The sequence below is a fragment of the Lepisosteus oculatus genome, chromosome 6 (genome assembly GCF_040954835.1).
Source record: "Lepisosteus oculatus isolate fLepOcu1 chromosome 6, fLepOcu1.hap2, whole genome shotgun sequence".
Lineage (NCBI taxonomy): Eukaryota > Metazoa > Chordata > Actinopteri > Semionotiformes > Lepisosteidae > Lepisosteus > Lepisosteus oculatus.
This window is the reverse complement of record NC_090701.1, coordinates 35,585,942-35,604,857: the sequence shown is the minus strand read 5'-3', so window position 1 is coordinate 35,604,857 and position 18,916 is coordinate 35,585,942. Positions and strand designations below refer to the sequence as shown.

General features: G+C 43.0%; 1 protein-coding gene across 1 annotated transcript; it reads left to right on the top strand.

The window, feature by feature from the left end:
• Positions 1-2,050: 2,050 nt before the first annotated feature.
• LOC138239459 (protein NYNRIN-like) lies at positions 2,051-3,750 on the top strand. The gene has a single exon (XM_069191661.1). It carries the CDS (start codon positions 2,341-2,343, stop codon positions 3,748-3,750), a length of 1,410 nt encoding a protein of 469 aa, XP_069047762.1. The 5' UTR covers positions 2,051-2,340.
• The last annotated feature ends 15,166 nt before the right edge of the window (positions 3,751-18,916 follow it).

Sequence of the window (18,916 nt, the reverse complement as noted above, 5' to 3'; positions counted from 1 at the left end):
CCCCCTGACTGCCGCTATGATCCTCAGAAGGACAGGGGGAAAGCGTGTCGGAGAACTTAAGCAATTGTGTGAGGATAACGGCAGGGGAGGGCGATGGGAATGGGTTTGGCGATGGCTTAAACAAAATTATCCACCAAAGACAGATTGGAAAAAGATATCTGCGTGTCAGCAAAAAGAAAGCGAGGATGTGGCTGACTTCACTGACCGCTTCGTCACACTCTGGCTGGAATGCTCAGGACTGAGTGACGAAGATGATGTGAATAGCGACGCCTCTGCTGTAATTAAACAAATTTATTTGGGCGGTCTTAAGCCTGATATAGCCAAAGCCCTTCAGTTAAAAGAGCCCGAAATAGGGCAAGATACGACTAAACAATTTGAGGAAATAGTTAAAATGGCACGGCAAATCGAGAGAAATATGTATGCTAAGGTGCGGGCAATACAAACAGGGTGGACACCCCCCATACTGAAGGGTGGAGCTGGCCCTGACACCCGACTAAATCCAAAAAGCGAAATTACAACTCGGTGCCATTATTGTAAAAATTTCGGACATTGGCAAAAGAATTGCAAAAAGCGATTAGCCAGTGAGGGCAGGTTTGGAAGATACCGAGATCCCCCTTTCAATCCCTCGAATCGAGAGGGGCAAAAAAACCTGTTGTCACAATTACAGGATCTGAGCGAAGCAGACAAACGCGCTATCAGGGAGCTTTTAAACTAGGACTCCCCCTAGTGGCCTCCCTACGCCTATCTCAGGAACTGAGTGAAAAAGAGCTCAAATTACAATGCACGATTAATGGGATTCAAATGTCACTTTTATGGGACACTGGGGCTCAATTATCGTGTTTATCTGAACAGTCAGCCAAACGGTGTGGTGTCATGTTCACAGGGAAGGAGCTGGAGGACACTGGTGTAGGGGGTAATAGAATAACACTCAGAGAAACTCAAGAACTCAAGATTAGACTAGGAGATGGGGAGGTAACATTTAATGCTGTCATGTGGGTAGGATCTACCCCAGATCTGTTGGGATGGGATGCTCTGAAATACCTACAAGGGGTTACATTAACCGTACATGAGGAGAGGGTGGAGGTAAACATCTGGTCCCTCCAAAAAGACGAACTAAAAGGGCATCCAATTTGGACTATGGATAAGGACGAATGCGGGCTTCTGGATATGGAACCCGCCACATTTACTGGGAAATCCCCGCCATACACAAAGCCATATAAAATCAACAAAGAGGCGGAGGAAGGGGTTCGACCAGTAATACAAAAACTATTGACTCAAGGCATTGTACGAAAAACACATAGTACAAGCAACAGTCCAATATGGCCCGTAAAGAAAGCCAGCGGAGCATGGCGATTCACAGTTGATTACTCAAAAGCTAATCAACACATCAACCGTCTCACCCCCTTAGTAGCAGACCCCTCTGCTATTTTTCAACTACTGACCCCTGAGCACCAGGTGTTTTCAGTAATTGACATGGCTAATGGGTTCTGGTCTGTTCCTCTACACCCAGAGGTACAAGATTGGTTCGCCTTTGTTGTAGATGGAGAACAATATACTTGGACCAGGTTACCACAGGGGTTTCATAACAGCCCCACCGTGTATCACATGGCACTTCGGATGCATCTCCGGGAGCTGCCTCAAGTGTCCTCCGTCGTTATCCAATATGTGGATGATATTTTAATCGCGTCTCCTGACGAGGAAACCCACAAGAAGGACCTCCAAATTATTCTCAACCATTTGGTTAAAAAAGGACACAAGGCTAGTTATAGCAAAGCACAGTTATGCCTAGACACCGTAATTTACTTGGGACAAAAGATTAGTCAGGGAAAAAGGGAATTGACAGAAGATCGGGCCCAGGCAATCCGAACACACCCTAGTCCCAATACGGTGCGAGAGCTCCGATCATTTCTGGGTCTGTGCAATTTCAATAGAAATTGGGTTGATGCTTTTTCTGAAAGGGCCAAACCACTTACAGACCTATTAAAGGGGGGAGGGAGGTCCCTTGATCCTATTGCTTGGAGTCCTGAAGCTGGACATGCTTTTAATGATTTAAAACAAGCTCTGTTACAGGCTCCTGCATTGGGGTTTCCTCAGACAGACCAACCATTCTACCTCTACGTAAGTGAAAAGAATGGATTTTGGACAGCTGTACTAACACAGGAACATGGGGGTAGGTACCGCCCGGTAGGGTATTACTCTGGATCCTTGGACGAGGTAGCCAGGGGCTGGGGACCATGTCTACGAGCCGTTCAGGCCGTCTGTCTAGCAGTACAGGCAGTCAATAACATAGTGCTAGATCAACAACTGATTGTTCGATGCCCACATGCGGTACACACCCTCATGTCCCTGAATCGGGTCAGTCAGGTTAATGCGATACGATGGAGCAAGTGGCAGGTCTTGTTAGAGGCTCCAAATATTACCATTGAACGTGAAGGAGCTCTTAATCCAGCCACATTGTTACCTGACCCATCAGAAGCCTACATGTTAGAACACAGCTGTGATGTTTGGGCAATGGGAGAAGATGAGGGCATCAAAATAGCCGAGCAACCACTAAGGAATGAAGACCTCATCCTTTTCACTGATGGAACTTCATTCATAAATTCTAGTGGGGAGAGGAAAGCGGGTTGGGCTGTGACTACAGAACATGATATCCAATGTGGGGGAAGATTTGAGGTACCCACGTCAGCACAGCGAGCTGAACTGAAAGCTTTGGTGGAAGCCTGTAAATTAGCAAAAGGCAAGACCACCACAATATACACAGACTCACGATACGCATTTGGAGTATGCCATGATTTTGGAAGGTTATGGAGTAATAGGGATTTTTTAACCTCTGCTGGCACTCCGGTAAAGAATGCAGATCTGGTGTCTGAGCTGCTTGCGGCTCTCCAACTCCCAAAGCAGGTAGCTGTAGTCAAATGTAAGGGCCACAGCAGAGAGGACACTCCCGAGGCCAGGGGCAATAAGCTAGCAGACTGGACAGCACGTCAAGCTGCCCTGGGGCAATGGGAGGAGTGGGCTATAGAAAAACCTCTTCAGATTATTTCAGTTTGCACAGTGAACATACAGGCACTCCGGACGGAACAGCTCAGCGAGCTCCAGGCCCAGGCTCCAAGGATTGAGAAATGGACCTGGATGGAACGCAATGTGGGGCTGCAGAAGGATGGGACCTGGAGGTGCCAGCGTACAGGCAGACCCGCCTGTCCCAAGCAACTAATGCCCTACCTGGCACAGCAAATACACTCCACAGGGCACCCAGGTGTTAGCCAAATGACTCGACGCTTTGCTCAGAGCTGGGTGGGCACAGGCTTCACACCCTTCGCAGCTGATGTGGTACAACGCTGTGGAGAGTGCCAAAAAGCCTCTGGAGCACCGCCGGTTCGGGCTCCTAATCTTCGACGTCCTGCACCCGAGGGGCCCTTTAGACACTGGCAAATAGACTATTGTTCACTGCCACCCTGTAAAGGGAAAACAGGCCTCCTAGTGATGGTGGACCAGTTTTCTAGATGGGTGGAGGCTGTCTCTGTCAAACGAGAGACTGCGCAGACAACTGCCAAATATCTCGTGACAGAAGTAATTCCCCGATGGGGACTCCCGTGTCGCATAGACTCAGACCAGGGCACACATTTTACTGGAAAAGTGTGTCAGGTGGTGGCAGACCTACTAGGGATCAAATGGGACCTGCATTGCCCTCATCACCCGCAGTCCTCCGGCATGGTGGGTGGAACGGGTGAACCGGACTTTGAAGGCTAAATTGACAAAGTACCACTTGGGAGGGATCCCCTGGGTGGATGCATTGCCCGCCGTACTGTGCAGCATCCGGGCTGGGACAAATCGAATAGTGGGGCTGAGCCCGTTTGAGGTGATCACGGGGCGTCCCATGAGACTGAGTGACTCTCCAGGACATGACAGAGTAGGCTTGAGTATACTAACTGATTCTCTGTTACAGTATTGCAAGTTGCTGACAGAGGCCACCCAAGGAGCCCGTGAGCAGGTCCTGGAGGCGTGGGGACCACCACCTGAAGGAGGGCACGACCTCATCCCAGGAGAGTGGGTGTGGATCAGGAAATTTCCTTCACAGGTTCTCCAGCCCAGGTGGGACGGACCCTACCAGATCCTGTTGACAACCGAGTCTGCGGTTCGAGTGGAAGGAAAAGATCGCTGGATCCACGCGTCACACTGCCGACGAGCCTCATCCCCGGACCCAGAATGAAATCATTTCTGTCAATAATGATAATTGTTGCTGTAGAACTATGTTCCGCAGGGATTAATGATCATCTCTCCCACAAAGGAGAACATGGAATTAATTCCTTTTTAGGCCTCTCCTATCTGACAGCTAAGAAAACCAACCAAAGTGCCTGCTGGGTGTGTGCCGCATTACCCAAATATGTACAGGGAGGACTTCCTATGGGGGCCATTCCTTGGCGTCTCGAGGAAGTCATAGGCATGATCATTTGGAGGGATAATTTAGGAGATTTTAATATGACAAACTATGGGGGTTGCCATAACACGACTTTAACCTGCACAACATTACAGTATCTACAGGAGCGAGGCTTAGAGCCCACGAGTTTCACAGGCTCTTACGCTCCTAAATATAACAGAAGCCATACACCACCATACCTGACTCTAAATAAGGAACGTGAGGGAAACATATGTTTTCAGCACACTAATGGTCTGCACTTGGTTGGATGGAGTCGTTGCAACCTTACCATCGCTGCAAATATATCCACCTCTACCTTCCAAATTCCAGGATGGGATCGGCACACCCCACAATTCGGTATAAGTTTCTTATTTTCAGAGGCATGGGGAGCGCCAAACGGAACATATTTCATTTGTGGAAAACGAGCCTACCCATGGTTGCCAGCCCAGTGGTCTGGCTCATGTTATTTAGGATATGTGGTTCCTCATATCCGTGTTCAAACCCACACCCCCTTCGGACCTAACCACAGACCACAAAGAAAATTGGCTGATTGGGAATATTATTTAGGTATAATATTTCCACAAGCCGGCATGAACTTTCTGAGTCGAGAGTTAATTCAAATGGCTTCGACTTTAGAAGAATTAGCAAATTCTACCTCATCTAGTCTGAAGGCTGTTAATGATGAGATGGTAGCCCTCAGAACCATGCAGAACCGACTAGCTTTAGATTATGTACTGGCGGCCCAAGGAGGAACTTGTGCAGTAATTGGCACTGAATGCTGCACATATATCCCTGATAATTCTGAGCACATCTCAGATCTGGCCCAACACATTTACAATGAGGGACAGAAATATCAGGACTATTATACTGAAAATTGGGGAATTGGATCTTGGGTAAAGTCTGTGTTTGGGGCCTGGGGCGGAACTTTTTTACAGTGTTTATTTGTAGGAATAGTATTGTTTATATGTGTAATTGTAATCATCACGTGCACAAAAACATGTATCACATCTTGCCATAACCGTGGAACGAACAATGTCATGGCAATACATACCTGTTCGCCAAGAAAGGAAAGATCTGCCCTGACATTGTATGTATAAAAATAGGCTACACTGACGTATGCCATATTTTATAAGGGGGGAATGAAGAAAGATGTGAAGACGGGGGTTTGAATTTAATCTTTTCTGTAGGGGGTTTAGACTTCCAAGTCACAAGCAGGGGTTTATGGCAGGAAAGGGGGTTAACTGATAAGGAGTGCAGATGCCAGCTAGGAACCCCCCTGGGTGTAATGTTAAACTGACCATTTGCCCAGAACATCATAAACTGGCCAAATACCATGAACCCCCCTCTTTACCATCAGACCGAGTGACGTCAGAAACGGAGAAGAAAACTGTATATAACCCAAAAGTTTGTAACAATACGGGGAACAATACTTCGGTTTTGTTGTTTCTTGCGGGAAACAAGACTTCGGCTTTATTGTTCCTTGCATGCAATAAACTCATCTGTTTCACTTCATCTCGGGATCAAGAACCTTATTTCTTCTGTTACAACAGTTACAAACCCAGATATTAAGCTTTTTACCAGATAAATTATGCTATTGTGGTATTTTAGTATAATCTAGCATAAAAATACCTTTAAAATCCTAATACTTCTACTTGTGACATAAACAGACCAACTGTTAATATGACTTACATATGGAACAGTTCATTATAGGAGAAATGCCTGAGGCAGAGATAAAAGGAGAAAAATACAATCTTACTTGCATATAACTCAGCCAGTAATCTTGTTCTAATTTCCCACTCTCCTCTCCTACAAGGGCTGAATGCCCTAAAGCAATGTCTGCATTGAAAAAAAAGATGAAACAAAAGCAACATATTTTCAGTTATACTCAAGTGAAAATATAGCACACAATTAAAGAAAAAAAACTATGATGTTGATTGCAAAGTCAAAATGAGGTACAAACAAGACAGGCAGAGAGACCAAACGCCTGACTCCCAGTCGCATGAACAAAAACTTTTGAGGACCAAAGCCCCCAAAATATTGTTCAGGACACACAAACAAACCATAGACACCGATTACCCTAGGCACCATATCCTGGGAGTAGGGAAAAAAAACTGATGCATCTGGAGAAACACAGGGAGAACAAGCAAAAAAACCATAGCTCAGGCCAAAATCAAACCCAGGTCTCATGGGCTGTGATGCAGCTAAGCGCTAATGACTATGTCACCTGCTGTATCGAAGATATTATATTTCTCTTAAAAGGAATGGATAAAAAACATGTAAAATGTCATTTAAAATGTAAAATAAAACTTTTGCTATATTATCTATCTATACTGTAAATATATTATTTTTTTAATTGGACTATTTTTCTTGCTGTCTCAAATTTTATGTACCTAAAGTATTATTGTAATGTAATAATTAGAAAATATTGTTCATACCTTGCAAACAAGTATTTTCAGATGTTATATACTGCATTATTTACCACATTCTTATGGTAATAATGCAGTATATAAAAAATAATAAACATTATTCAGTTTATTATTTTACATGAAGAACATGTTTAGAACATTGTATACAACATATAGTTTTTTTGTAATACAGTATATAATGCTAAGACAACAAACAAAACAATTGTGGCCAAACTGGATTATACATTGCTATCGTAATGCACTTAGAGGGTTGTGCTCTATCCCTGGAGAAAGCTAAGCGCAAGGGCAAGCTTATATGGCACTGGAGTGCCTTAGCATGCACAGGAATTGAACTCTTTGCTACCTTTTGTTTTGATCCATTTGGAAGAAATGTTCTGCTTGTCTATTTGTACACCAGCTGGGAAAATTGCTCCATCTCATGGCTATAGGACAGAAGCAAGAGCACAGATTACTTATCTTCAAGATGCGTGGATATGACTTCTTCAATTCAAAGAAAACAGCGGTGGACATCAGGCTTGCTTTACAATTGAAGGAAGTGTCAAATCATTTCTTTGGCAAATGTGTGTTGTGTATTCCAGGGTTTACAAAGATGTTACGGGAAAGGTTATTTTGTTGCTATTGGGAGGCTGTGTACACACAAAGAGAAGCTTTAGACCAGAGAAGAACACGTAACTAAGTGACCAGAAGTCGCAGTCAAGAAAGGGCATACACTCTATGCAGGGGCCGCATCCCCAGTGCATGCTGTGCCCAATTACTTTCAGGCCTTACTGAAGACAGAGCTGGCCTCTGACAACTTTGAGGAACATGAGAGGACAGAGCACCCAGGAAACCTTTCCCCCAGGATGTAACTATATTACAGGACTCAGTTTTTGGAGATATAAAAAGAGTAATGTGCTTGACTGATTTCTTATGATGTGTTGCCTGCCTGGTGCCCAGGTGGCAGAACACCCTGAGTGTGTGCACAGGTTCCTAATTAGTGGGCATGGATCCATGTTGGAACAAGTGGCATACTAGGAGGTAGGGTGACAATTCTGGAAGGAAAATGCAAGGATTTTACTTCTAAATGTAGAATGTTCTGAGGGCCTTCTTCAAGTACAACATACAAGCTCAGGATAGAAAGATCAAATAAAGATATTTTAAAAGGTGATGCATAAAATATTGGTACAGAGAAGATGCATTGGGGTTTCTGAGGACAAGGGGTGCCCCCGTGAAGTTTATCTAACCTGGACAAGCAGAATGGGTTGCACTTGAACTAGTGGATCCCCAATGTATTGGGGAAATGTGTACATAGATTAGTTGAGGAATATTTAAAACTCATGCTCATACTAAGCTAATTCTAGCAGAATCATGAAAACCTTTTGGCAATGTTAAGAAAAGTCTTAAAACAATCTAAAGTGCTTATACTTCAATGCTAGTAGCATAAATAAAGAAAATGGAAGAACTCTAGCCCACTGCATTAACATGTAACTATAATAGAAACAATTTAACATGGCTAGCAGAGGATTTATTGAGTTAATTATACAGTCAATAGCTAAATATGTTTTCAGAAAAACAAACAAAGAGTGGCTGGTAGGTGGCTGTGTGGAATATCATATAAAAATAATTATGAGAACTAAACTTGACAACTGAAGCAATGTTTAGAGTGCATATATTTTATACTAGAAAATATAATTCTAAGGCCTTAACAACTAGTGCATATTATAGACAACAAAATGCAGACATGGGCTTAAGTAGCTTGCTAGATGAAGAGATCAGGAAGATATACAATAAAGATAATGCTATATTATTGTAAGACTTCAATTTGCTATATTTAGACTGGGGTAATATGATAAAGAAATACAGAAGCTGAAAATGAATAGATCCAAATGGTTAATGGTTACTTCTTACCCTACTTTGTAAATGCACTTACTGGTGAAGATTCTTAATTTTATTCAAGCATTTATTTTTTTACTTTCATAAAATTAAAAGAATGGATGTAACTAATAATGTAACTTCTGGAAAATTATGACCATAGAGTGGAATATTTGGACATTACTTTAAATCAGTAAAACCTAGGTCTATAATTAGGTTTTAGAATTTTAGAAAAGCAGACTGTGAAGAAACTGGAGAATAAACCAACGTTGGAAGACAGAAGCAGGCAACTGCAGTCCATCCAGTCTGAGAGCATATGCGCACTGCAGAAGTGCCTGAGTGAAGTGAGTTAAGAGCCGAGGAGGTCCCAGAGCAGCAATAACAGCCTTCAGACAGACCTGGAGAAGCCCAGGCAAGAGCCCTGCACACGTCCCTCACCAAGCTCGAGCCCAGGGTGTGTAGCCCAGAGGCAGACATGAAGGACAGGAAGGCACAGGTGCAGAGTCTGTAGACTCAGCTAAACCAGGCCATTGCTAAGAAGAGACAGCTGGATGAGAGGATCCTCTTTATAGAGGCCCTACTGGATGCCAGCCTGAGAAAAGAGTAAAAAAAATGGAACCTAAGTTCCAACATATGGGAAAGATTCTCCAACTGAAATAAACATAAAAAAACTTACCATCTTCGGGCGGTATAATCTGCTGTCTGTTTGGGCCATTGCAAGTACAGTAGTATTGTAGAGAAGCAATCTGTTTTAAGACCATTACATCAGTTACTTAAGGTCTGGCATAGTTAGCAAGAGAGTAACATTTGCAGATGAAAGATTACTGGGTGTTTATTGAAGTTCTTCTATGCACCCTTCAAGAAATGTGAGGTATATGGCAAGAAAATAGTAATTAAAACCAAGGGAACTTATGCTCATGCTTTTTGACATTTTAGTGAGATGCCATTAAGAATATTGTGTTTGGGTTTAGTTACCATATCACAACAAGGATATAATAATCTTAGAAAGATTCTATTTAAAGTTCAAAGAAGTGTATCAGGAATAATTCCTGATCTTGAGGGAGGGTCATATACAGTACAGACAGGTTTAAAGAGCTATTGTAAAATCAGTCTCAGATTGGAATATATATGTATTATAAAGAATATAATATTCTAAGCAGTACAGAGAAGGTAAATTTACAGGATTATTACACATGTGGTTGTGAAACAAGGATTCAGGGTCACACCTGGAGTTAAAAGGGAGAATAGGAAATACAGAATAGGAAAGTTTTTTTATATTTAGAGTTTTGGAATCTGCCAATTTGATTCGCAGCTATTAAGGCCCAACACTATAGAGGCCTTTATGAACTGGCTGAATGAAACAAGATGGGCCAAATAGTTATTATGAAAATGAAAAACTGTCCGTGCTTTACTAGTCAGCAGCCTGTTTTATCCCCATAATTTTAAAATCAAGCTAAATACTACTTGGACAAATAAAATTCCATCTAAACACCAAAAAATAAATACCTTTTGAAACAAGTGATTATAAAAATACGGACAAAATGTCAGTGAATTAATATTGCAGTATTTTACTATTGTGTCTGTAGTGGCTTTAGAATTCACTATGAACAAACCTATCTTACCAAGCTGCCATACAGTATATTACTGTCCAGAAATTTGTCAAGAACTTTAGCTGCATTATGCAACTTTGAAATAAAGCCGAGGCAGCAGTCACCCGAGGGAAGTCTCCTTTTGAGACATAGGAACAGCTGGGGATAAGTGAAATGCCATCAAGTGGATTCCCGTGTTCTAGCAGCTAATAAGACAGGATGCTTTCATTTGTAAAATATTATCTTTCTCCCCTGATACACAGACAGAACCTAGTGACTTAGCAAATATTTTTAGGCTTCCAGCATTACAAGATTGTTTCAGTCTGCATATACGGTACAGTTCATGCTTGCAGCCAGTTTCACGATTCAGTGTTAATGTTTTGAGTGCAATTTGTCACTGCAGTTAAAATACATTTCTCCTTGTTGCTTAACTTAACTAGTAACCTTACTTTATTGGTCTATGTCCAGATAAATATGACCAAATTCATAACCAAAATATAACCCAGCATGACAACAATTTGATGATTCTGACTTCTATGTTAAATTAAAATAATTATGTCTATTGTAATTACTTGTACAATTACTTGTAATTACAAGAGATTTCTATATATATTTTACCAAGATCTTATTAGAACTGCTATTTCAGATTAATGGATCCATCATACATTTCCTTAAAAATTATGTAAAAATACGAGGTTTGAGAGGGGAATAATTTCTCAGGGCATGTTTATTATTAACTCTCTGGATGGTAATACTGTGACTCAAAAATCAGATCCTGTTCTCAGAACACAGTGTACTGTATGTCTTGCTATTTAGCAATGCAGCAACAGTTTTTTTAAAAAAATAGATAACATTTACACTATAATAGCTTAGTAGAAATACCATGTCATAGCATCAAGTACAATGTAATAAAAAAGAAGTAATGGAAGCCATGCAAAGTCATTATGTTAGCAGAAAATTATCGAGTAAGATATTATTTATATATTATTTATTCACTGTAAACCTTCAGTTACTTTTTTATAATTTAGCCTACCTGGCTCATTTGGAACCACTAATTGTTTTTAAGACTTGTCTCTTTTATCTAAACAAGGGATGTTTTTCCACAACCATTAATAAAAGTCATCCAACAGTCTCTCAGAATGGGTAATACTTTTTGATAGGAAAGCTGTGTCTTTAATTGGGAAGATTAAAAAGGGATCAGGGGATGTTGTTTACCCCTTTGGACTTATGTAATAAAAGTGAAGTCTGTGGAATCATCAGTGAGATATGAATCAGACAATCAGAGGGCACAGGAAAGTGCATTTAGTAAAAGAGGCACTTTTTACATAAAGAGTAACAAAGCTGATACCATTGTTTCTTTTCAGAAACAACTGGATGAAATTCACTGATCTAAAGTACTGTATTAGCTACCATCAGAGCTAGATTGGATGAATGGAGTACAAGTTTTTAGCTTTTCTTATTATCTTCTGTAGGTTGCTAATGTTGTTAAGGATTCGGTAAGAGGGACCGAACCAGTGAGTGAACCCACTTGCAGGAGCGAACAAAGCCAAGCCGTAATCTGAAAGCAAGCCGTAATCGTAGGAACGAGCCGAGAGTCCAGGGGAAGCCAGATATCCGAAAGGGAACGAGTACCGAAGCCGAAGCATGATCCGAAGTCGTAGTCAGTAGAGCAATCCGATAATTCAGGGGTAGCCAGTGATCCGAAACAGAGCGAAAGTAACCAAGCCAAGCCGAGAACCGAAAAGCCGAAGTCCAAAGGAAAAAAACGCAAACCGAAAGCCAAGACAAACACAAGGTAGAAGTAGGAGTAGCGCAACCAGGAAGCTCGAAAGGAAAAACCAATACTGAGCAAAGAGGTAAGGAGTCTTTCCTTCGGCTTCGGTACTCGTTCCCTTTCGGATATCTGGCTTCCCCTGGACTTAAACACCTGTCTTAGGTATTTAAGTAGGATGAGACGGGGGTGTGGTGGTGAATAGGAAAACTGATAGGTAAGCAGGTGGATAGGGGCTACGCCTACTTCTGCCTCCTCCGTTGCCGGGAGGCAGGGATCGTAACATTACCCCCCCCTCTACGGGCGGCTCCTGACGCCCTAGCGGGACGATCCGGGAAGTTACGGTGGAAGTCATGGATGAGGTTTGGGTCCAGAATATCCTTCTCCGGAACCCACGAGCGCTCCTCCGGACCATAGCCTTCCGAATCGACTAGATATTGTAGGGATCCACGAGACCATCGGGAATCCAGGATTTTATTGACCGTATAAGCAGGGAGTCCATCAATTACTCGAGGCGGTGGGGGTCATTGTAGCAGTTTAGACAGGGTGGATCTGTGAAAGGGTTTAAGGAGGGAAACATGGAAAGTAGGGTGGATCCGAAGGGTAGGAGGCAAGGCCAGCCGGTAAGTTACTGGGGTAACCTGGGCGAGGACACGGAAAGGACCAATGTACCTGGGAGCAAGCTTGCCAGAAGGTTGCTTAAGAGGAAGGTTACGGGTAGACAACCAAACAAACTGACCACGTCGAAGTCTGGGTGGGATACGACGGCGCCGATCAGTCACCTTCTTCTGCTGAGGTGAGGTGCGAAGGAGGGTGGCTTTGGCCTTCCTCCAGAAGGTCTGCAGGTTAGTGATGTAGTCTTGAACCGAAGGTACCTCTGTGTTGGGGTGGGAGTCAGGGATCAGAGGAGGCTGATAACCTAAGGCACACTGAAAGGGAGACATGCCAGTAGATGTGGTATACAATGAGTTGTGTGCATACTCTGCCCATGGGAGCAAGGACACCCAATTATCATGGGTAGAGGAGATATAAGTCCGTAAATAGGTCAGGAGTTCCTTATTCATGCGTTCTGTCTGACCATTGGCCTGAGGGTGGTAAGCTGAGGTAAGTGAGACTGATGCGCCCAGTGACTTACAGAAGGCCCTCCAAAATCGGGAGACAAACTGAGGGCCCCTATCTGAAACAATATCCTTAGGGATGCCATGCAGTCCAAAGATATGCTGTACAAACCATTCTGCTAGTTCTCGAGCTGTAGGTAAAGATGGTAGGGGAATAAAATGAGCAGATTTGGAGAAACGGTCTACCACTACCATAATAGTCGTGTGTCCATGGCTAGGTGGAAGGTCAGTAATAAAATCTACTGAGAGGTGGGTCCAAGGACGACCCGGGATGGGTAAGGGTTGAAGTAGGCCCGCTGCCCTCATCCGGGAAGACTTCATTTGGGAACAGATAGAGCAGGCCTGGACATACTCCTTGATATCCTTAGCCATAGTTAGCCACCAGAAGTCTCTGGAGATGAAATCCAACGTACGGTGGAATCCAGGGTGTCCAGCGAAGCGGGAGTCATGTCCCCACTGTAAAACTGCCGATCGGACGGGATTAGAGACAAATAACTTGTCCTGAGGACACTGAGGAGGTACCGTCTGCCCAACCAAGCCTCGTCGGACAATCACCTCAATGTCCCATCTTACCGCAGCCAGGAACTTACCAGACGGAATGATGGGTTCTGGAATCAATTCGGCCTCAGGGGGGTCATGGATCCGTGAGAGGGCGTCTGCTTTGACGTTCTTAGAACCTGGAGTGTAGGTGATCAAGAAATTAAACCTGGAAAAAAAAAGGGACCACCTAGCCTGGCAAGGACAAAGACGTTTGGCCGACTGCAGATACTCCAGGTTTTTGTGATCTGTGTAAATCAAAAAAGTGTGATGAGCACCCTCTAACCAGTGCCTCCATTCCTCCAATGCCAGCTTAATGGCCAAGAGCTCACGGTTACCAACGTCATAGTTCATTTGGGCAGGGGATAACTTCTTAGAGAAGAAGGCACAGGGATGAAGAATCTGTTTTTCGCCATAACGTTGAGAGAGAACCGCCCACACACCATGGCCAGAAGCATCCACTTCGACTACAAAGGGCAAAGTTGGATCAGGGTGTTTTAGGATGGGGGCTGTTGTGAACAGGTGTTTCAGACGCTGAAATGCTTCTTCGGCTTGAGGGGTCCATTTGCCTTGTCTTGGTCCTTTACGGGTCAAGGAGGTTATGGTAGTGACCACCAAGCTGAAGTTTCGAATAAACTTCCTGTAAAAATTAGCAAAGCCTAGAAATCGTTGTATGTGTTTGAGGTTCTTGGGTGTGGGCCAATCAGTAATCGCCGAGACTTTACTCGAATCCATTTCCACACCCTCTGGAGAGATGACGTAACCTAGAAAATGAATCCTCCAAGCATGGAAGGTACACTTCTCCAGTTTGACATATAGTTTATTCTTAATGAGGCGGGAGAGTACTTCTCTGAAATGAAGAACATGATCCTGGAAGGAATCAGAAAGAATTAGAATGTCATCTAGATAAACCAAGACAAATCTTTGTAGGAGATCACGAAAGATGTCATTAATAAAAGACTGAAACACCGCTGGGGCATTAACCAAACCAAAGGGCATGACCAAATATTCGTAATGTCCATGGGTTTTCATGAAGGCTGTCTTCCATTCATCCCCTTCCCGAATGCGGATTAGATTATAGGCCCCTCGTAAATCCAGTTTGGTGAAGATTTTGGCTCCATGCACCGACTCAAGTGCTGCTGGAATTAGAGGCAAAGGGTACCGATTCTTGATTGTGATCTCATTGAGGCCACGATAGTCGATGCAGGGACGAAGCCCACCATCCTTCTTTTCCACGAAAAAAAAACTGGCACATGCTGGTGAAGTGGATGGAAGTATAAGTCCAGCCTTCAGAGAATCTTGTATGTAGACTTTTAGGGCCTCAGACTCAGAATTGGAGAGCGGAAAAATACGACCTTTAGGAGGGATAGTACCTGGCAAAAGGTCAATGGCACAATCATAAGGTCGATGAGGTGGGAGGGCCAAGGCCTCCTGCTCATTAAATCCTTCTTAGAGAAGAAGGCACACTCTAAGAAGTTATCCTGTAGATCGGAATATTGAGGGGGTATTGGAGGAACCCCTGAAGGGGACGTCGCCGTGAGTGCTATTCGTACTGGTAGACGACAGCAATTTTTAATACATCTGGGTCCCCAAGCTAAAATTTATTTTCAGGACCAAAAAATGTTAGGGTCATGCTGTTGTAGCCAAGGAAAGCCTAGCACCAGAGGATGTGTTGGGGTCTCAAGGAGATAAAACCAGATGTCTTCCACATGGGTGGTGCCAATCTGCAAGCTTATTATCTCAGTTTGCCATCTAATAAGTCCTGGAGATACGGGGGAGCCGTCGATAGATTGAATACGAAGTGGTGTAGTCACCAGGGTCAAGTGTAATTTCCAAGTTCGAGCGATGGAGGCGTCAATAAAGTTTCCTGCCGCCCCTGAGTCTATAAAAGCTAGAAGAGGTCTCCTTTCATTACCCCAGAATAGTGTAGAACGAATAAAAAATCCAGAGGAAAACTGAGGGGATTGGGAAATCTCACTCACCTTAGGAACTTGAGAAGGTGGGCTGCCCCTCAAGGATGAGTATGAGGCAGGGCAGGCCGCTTTAAAGTGTCCTAATCTCCCACAGTACATGCAGCGACCCTCTCGTTGGCGCCTCTCTCGTTCTTCAGGGGTTAACTGGGTGCGGGCTACTTCCATAGGTTGATCTGAGTCGAAAGATCTGATAGGAGAAAGCCGAGGAGCCTTTAATATTGGTGTCCGAGATCTTTCAGCACTCCTTTGACGAATTCTGATATCCAATTCCAACACCTGTGAAATTACTTCCTCCAAGGTACTGCCCAATTGCGGCATATTTACCAGACGGTCCTTTATTTCTTCACCGAGTCCTTGATGAAAAAGAAAAATTAGGACCTCATCGTTCCAGTGAGTCTCCGCTGCTGTTACTTGAAAATCTATAGCATAGTCTTGTACAGACCGGCGGCCCTGGTGGATGGAGGAGAGGCGGAAGGCAGATTCTTGACCAACTACGGGACAACAAAAAAAACCCTTAAATTTTCCTAAAAAGAGATCATAATCCTGAACTTCAGGAGCCTCGCGATCAAGCAGAGCAGTAGCCCATTCCAAAGCGCGGCCAGTTAGCCGTGAAACTATGAAGGCGATCTTGTCCTGAGGAGAAAAAAAAGTTTCCGGATGGAGCCTGAAAACCAGCGCACACTGTGTTAAGAAGCCCCGACATTTCGGAGGGTTGCCGTCAAACCTGTCAGGTGGATTTAGTGGAAGAGGTCGAGGGGCAGGTGTAGGAGCCGGCAGAGGCGGAGCCGAAGTGGCAGCTCCAGCATTGCTTCCTCGACTGCCGATGGGCGGCATTGCAGACAGGTGCGCAGAGATCTGTTGGACAGAAGCCTGTAGCTGGAGTAAGGCTTGTCCGTGCTGATCCAAAGCTGAGCGAATCTCCTCTTGCTCCGCTGGGTCCATGTTAAAGGGCTCAGTATTCTGTTAAGGATTCGGTAAGAGGGACCGAACCAGTGAGTGAACCCACTTGCAGGAGCGAACAAAGCCAAGCCTTAATCCGAAAGCAAGCCGTAATCGTAGGAACGAGCCGAGAGTCCAGGGGAAGCCAGATATCCGAAAGGGAATGAGTACCGAAGCCGTAGATTGATCCGAAGTCGTAGTCAGTAGAGCAATCCGATAATTCAGGGGTAGCCAGTGATCCGAAACAGAGCGAAAGTAACCAAGCCAAACCGAGATCCGAAAAGCCGAAGTCCAAGGGGAAAAACCGCAAACCGAAAGCCAAGACGAACACAGGGTAGAAGTAGGAGCAACCAGGAAGCTCAAAAGGAAAAACCAATACTGAGCAAAGAGGTAAGGAAAGACAAGTGTTTAAGTAGGATGAGACGGGGGTGTGGTGGTGAATAGGAAAACTGATAGGTAAGCAGGTGGATAGGGGCTACGCCTACTTCTGCCTCCTCCGTTGCCGGGAGGCAGGGATCGTAACAAATGTAGTGCCAATTCAAAAAATAATAGTCTAACCTCTCTGTAGTCTGGATCTCTTTTTTTCCCATTGGCCCTCACCAATCATGGCCTCATAATAATCCCCATCTATGAATTGGCTACATTACTCTGCTCTCCTCCCCACTGATAGCTGATATGTGGTGAGCGTTCTGGCGCGCTATGACTGCCGTCGCATCATCCAGGTGGATGGTGCACATTGGTGGTGGTGGAGGGGAGTCCCCATTACCTGTAAAGCGCTTTGAGTGGAATGTCCAGAAAAGTGCTATATAAGTGTAAGCAATTATAAATTATTATTATCTCAGCCCTTAATTTATGTCTAGGCCAATAGGGGTACAGTAAAGCAGGAAAAAGCTACAGCTACAATACATCACACAGTGTTGAGCAATTTTAACTTAGTTCAATTAGTAACGGCTCTTTTTTCATGGTTTTGTGAAAATAGTGTACATTTTGTGGCTGAAAGGGAAACACAGCTGTTACTCAGATTTAATTTGCTCCTGGAGTTAGCAACACACAATACTTGCTGCCTGGTTTATTGGCACATCACATTTTTTGCGTGACCATTTGGCTTCAGGATTTATTTGTTTAAAAATGGAAATGTGTAAATTGTATTTGTAAAAAAAATATTATTATAGCTACTGTATGTTGCATCCAATTAGGCACACTTGACAAATTGTCAGCTTTTCTGTTGTGTATTTTGTTTGGAATTGAGGTACTATATTTTTGTTGAGAAAATGTTGTGCATATGTTTAGAAACACTTAATAGCATGAAGAAAAGTTGTCTCAAAACTGTACAAAAATATGGAATAAATATAAAATACATTTAATTCAAAATTAAGTGAGCATTTAGTAAAGAATAACATTTTAAAGTTTGTGATCAATCCTTTTTCTTCATTGGCCAAAATGAATGATCTCAACCCTTAATGCTTTGTTACCTTCATTCTAAGAAGATTTATTTTTTAGATGCCAGTCTAGAAAAATGATCTTTTTGTTGAAAGTCATTATCAAAACAGTGGTGTACTCTAGGGAATACTCTCTGTAATAGGGCTTGAATACTTTTCAGGCACAAATGTGTTTGTACTTTACTTTATAGCCATCACATTATTTTTAGGAAATCCTAACTTCAGTTATAATAAGTCATAAGTGTCTCATAAATACATGAAAACAAGTGACATGGAAGTGTGAAACATACTGTGTTTACTATTGTATGTATTGTACTCCCTGGATAGGCAATGAATTACCTGCTACAAATAACATACTGTTAAGAGAATGTCTGAAATGCTTTGTATTTTAATGCTTTGAATGTTTTTGTTTTAGGACTGTGATTGTCATAGATGACATTTGGAAATTATTTAAGCTTTATTTGCCACCGTTATCTTTAAAAGGCAATTGTAGGTTATGAGAAACCAAAAAGCAGACGTTCAACACAGTGGATACTGCTTTGAAGAGGGTATGAAAAATAAGACGGCCAGATGAACTCAGGTTAACTCACTGAACAGTATTTTCAAGTCAGCTCTGAATTGAAATAAATGAATATAATAATAGACATGATTAAATGGTCTATAGTTGGTTTGTTCACCTTCACTCAATGAAGAATGAAGGATCAATTCTCAGTGCCGTGCATATTAGGATGACATATTAATTTATAAACAGCAATACAATAGAAAATTCATAGTTTTAAACTTCAAAATATTAAGAAGTAAAAAAAAAATGTAACATGCAAGATGATTTCTGATTTGATTTGTGGATTTAATAAAA

Coding starts and splice junctions, on each gene's coding strand:
- LOC138239459 (XM_069191661.1), top strand. CDS start 2,341: ATGTCCCTGAATCGGGTCAGTCAGGTTAATGCGATACGATGGAGCAAG.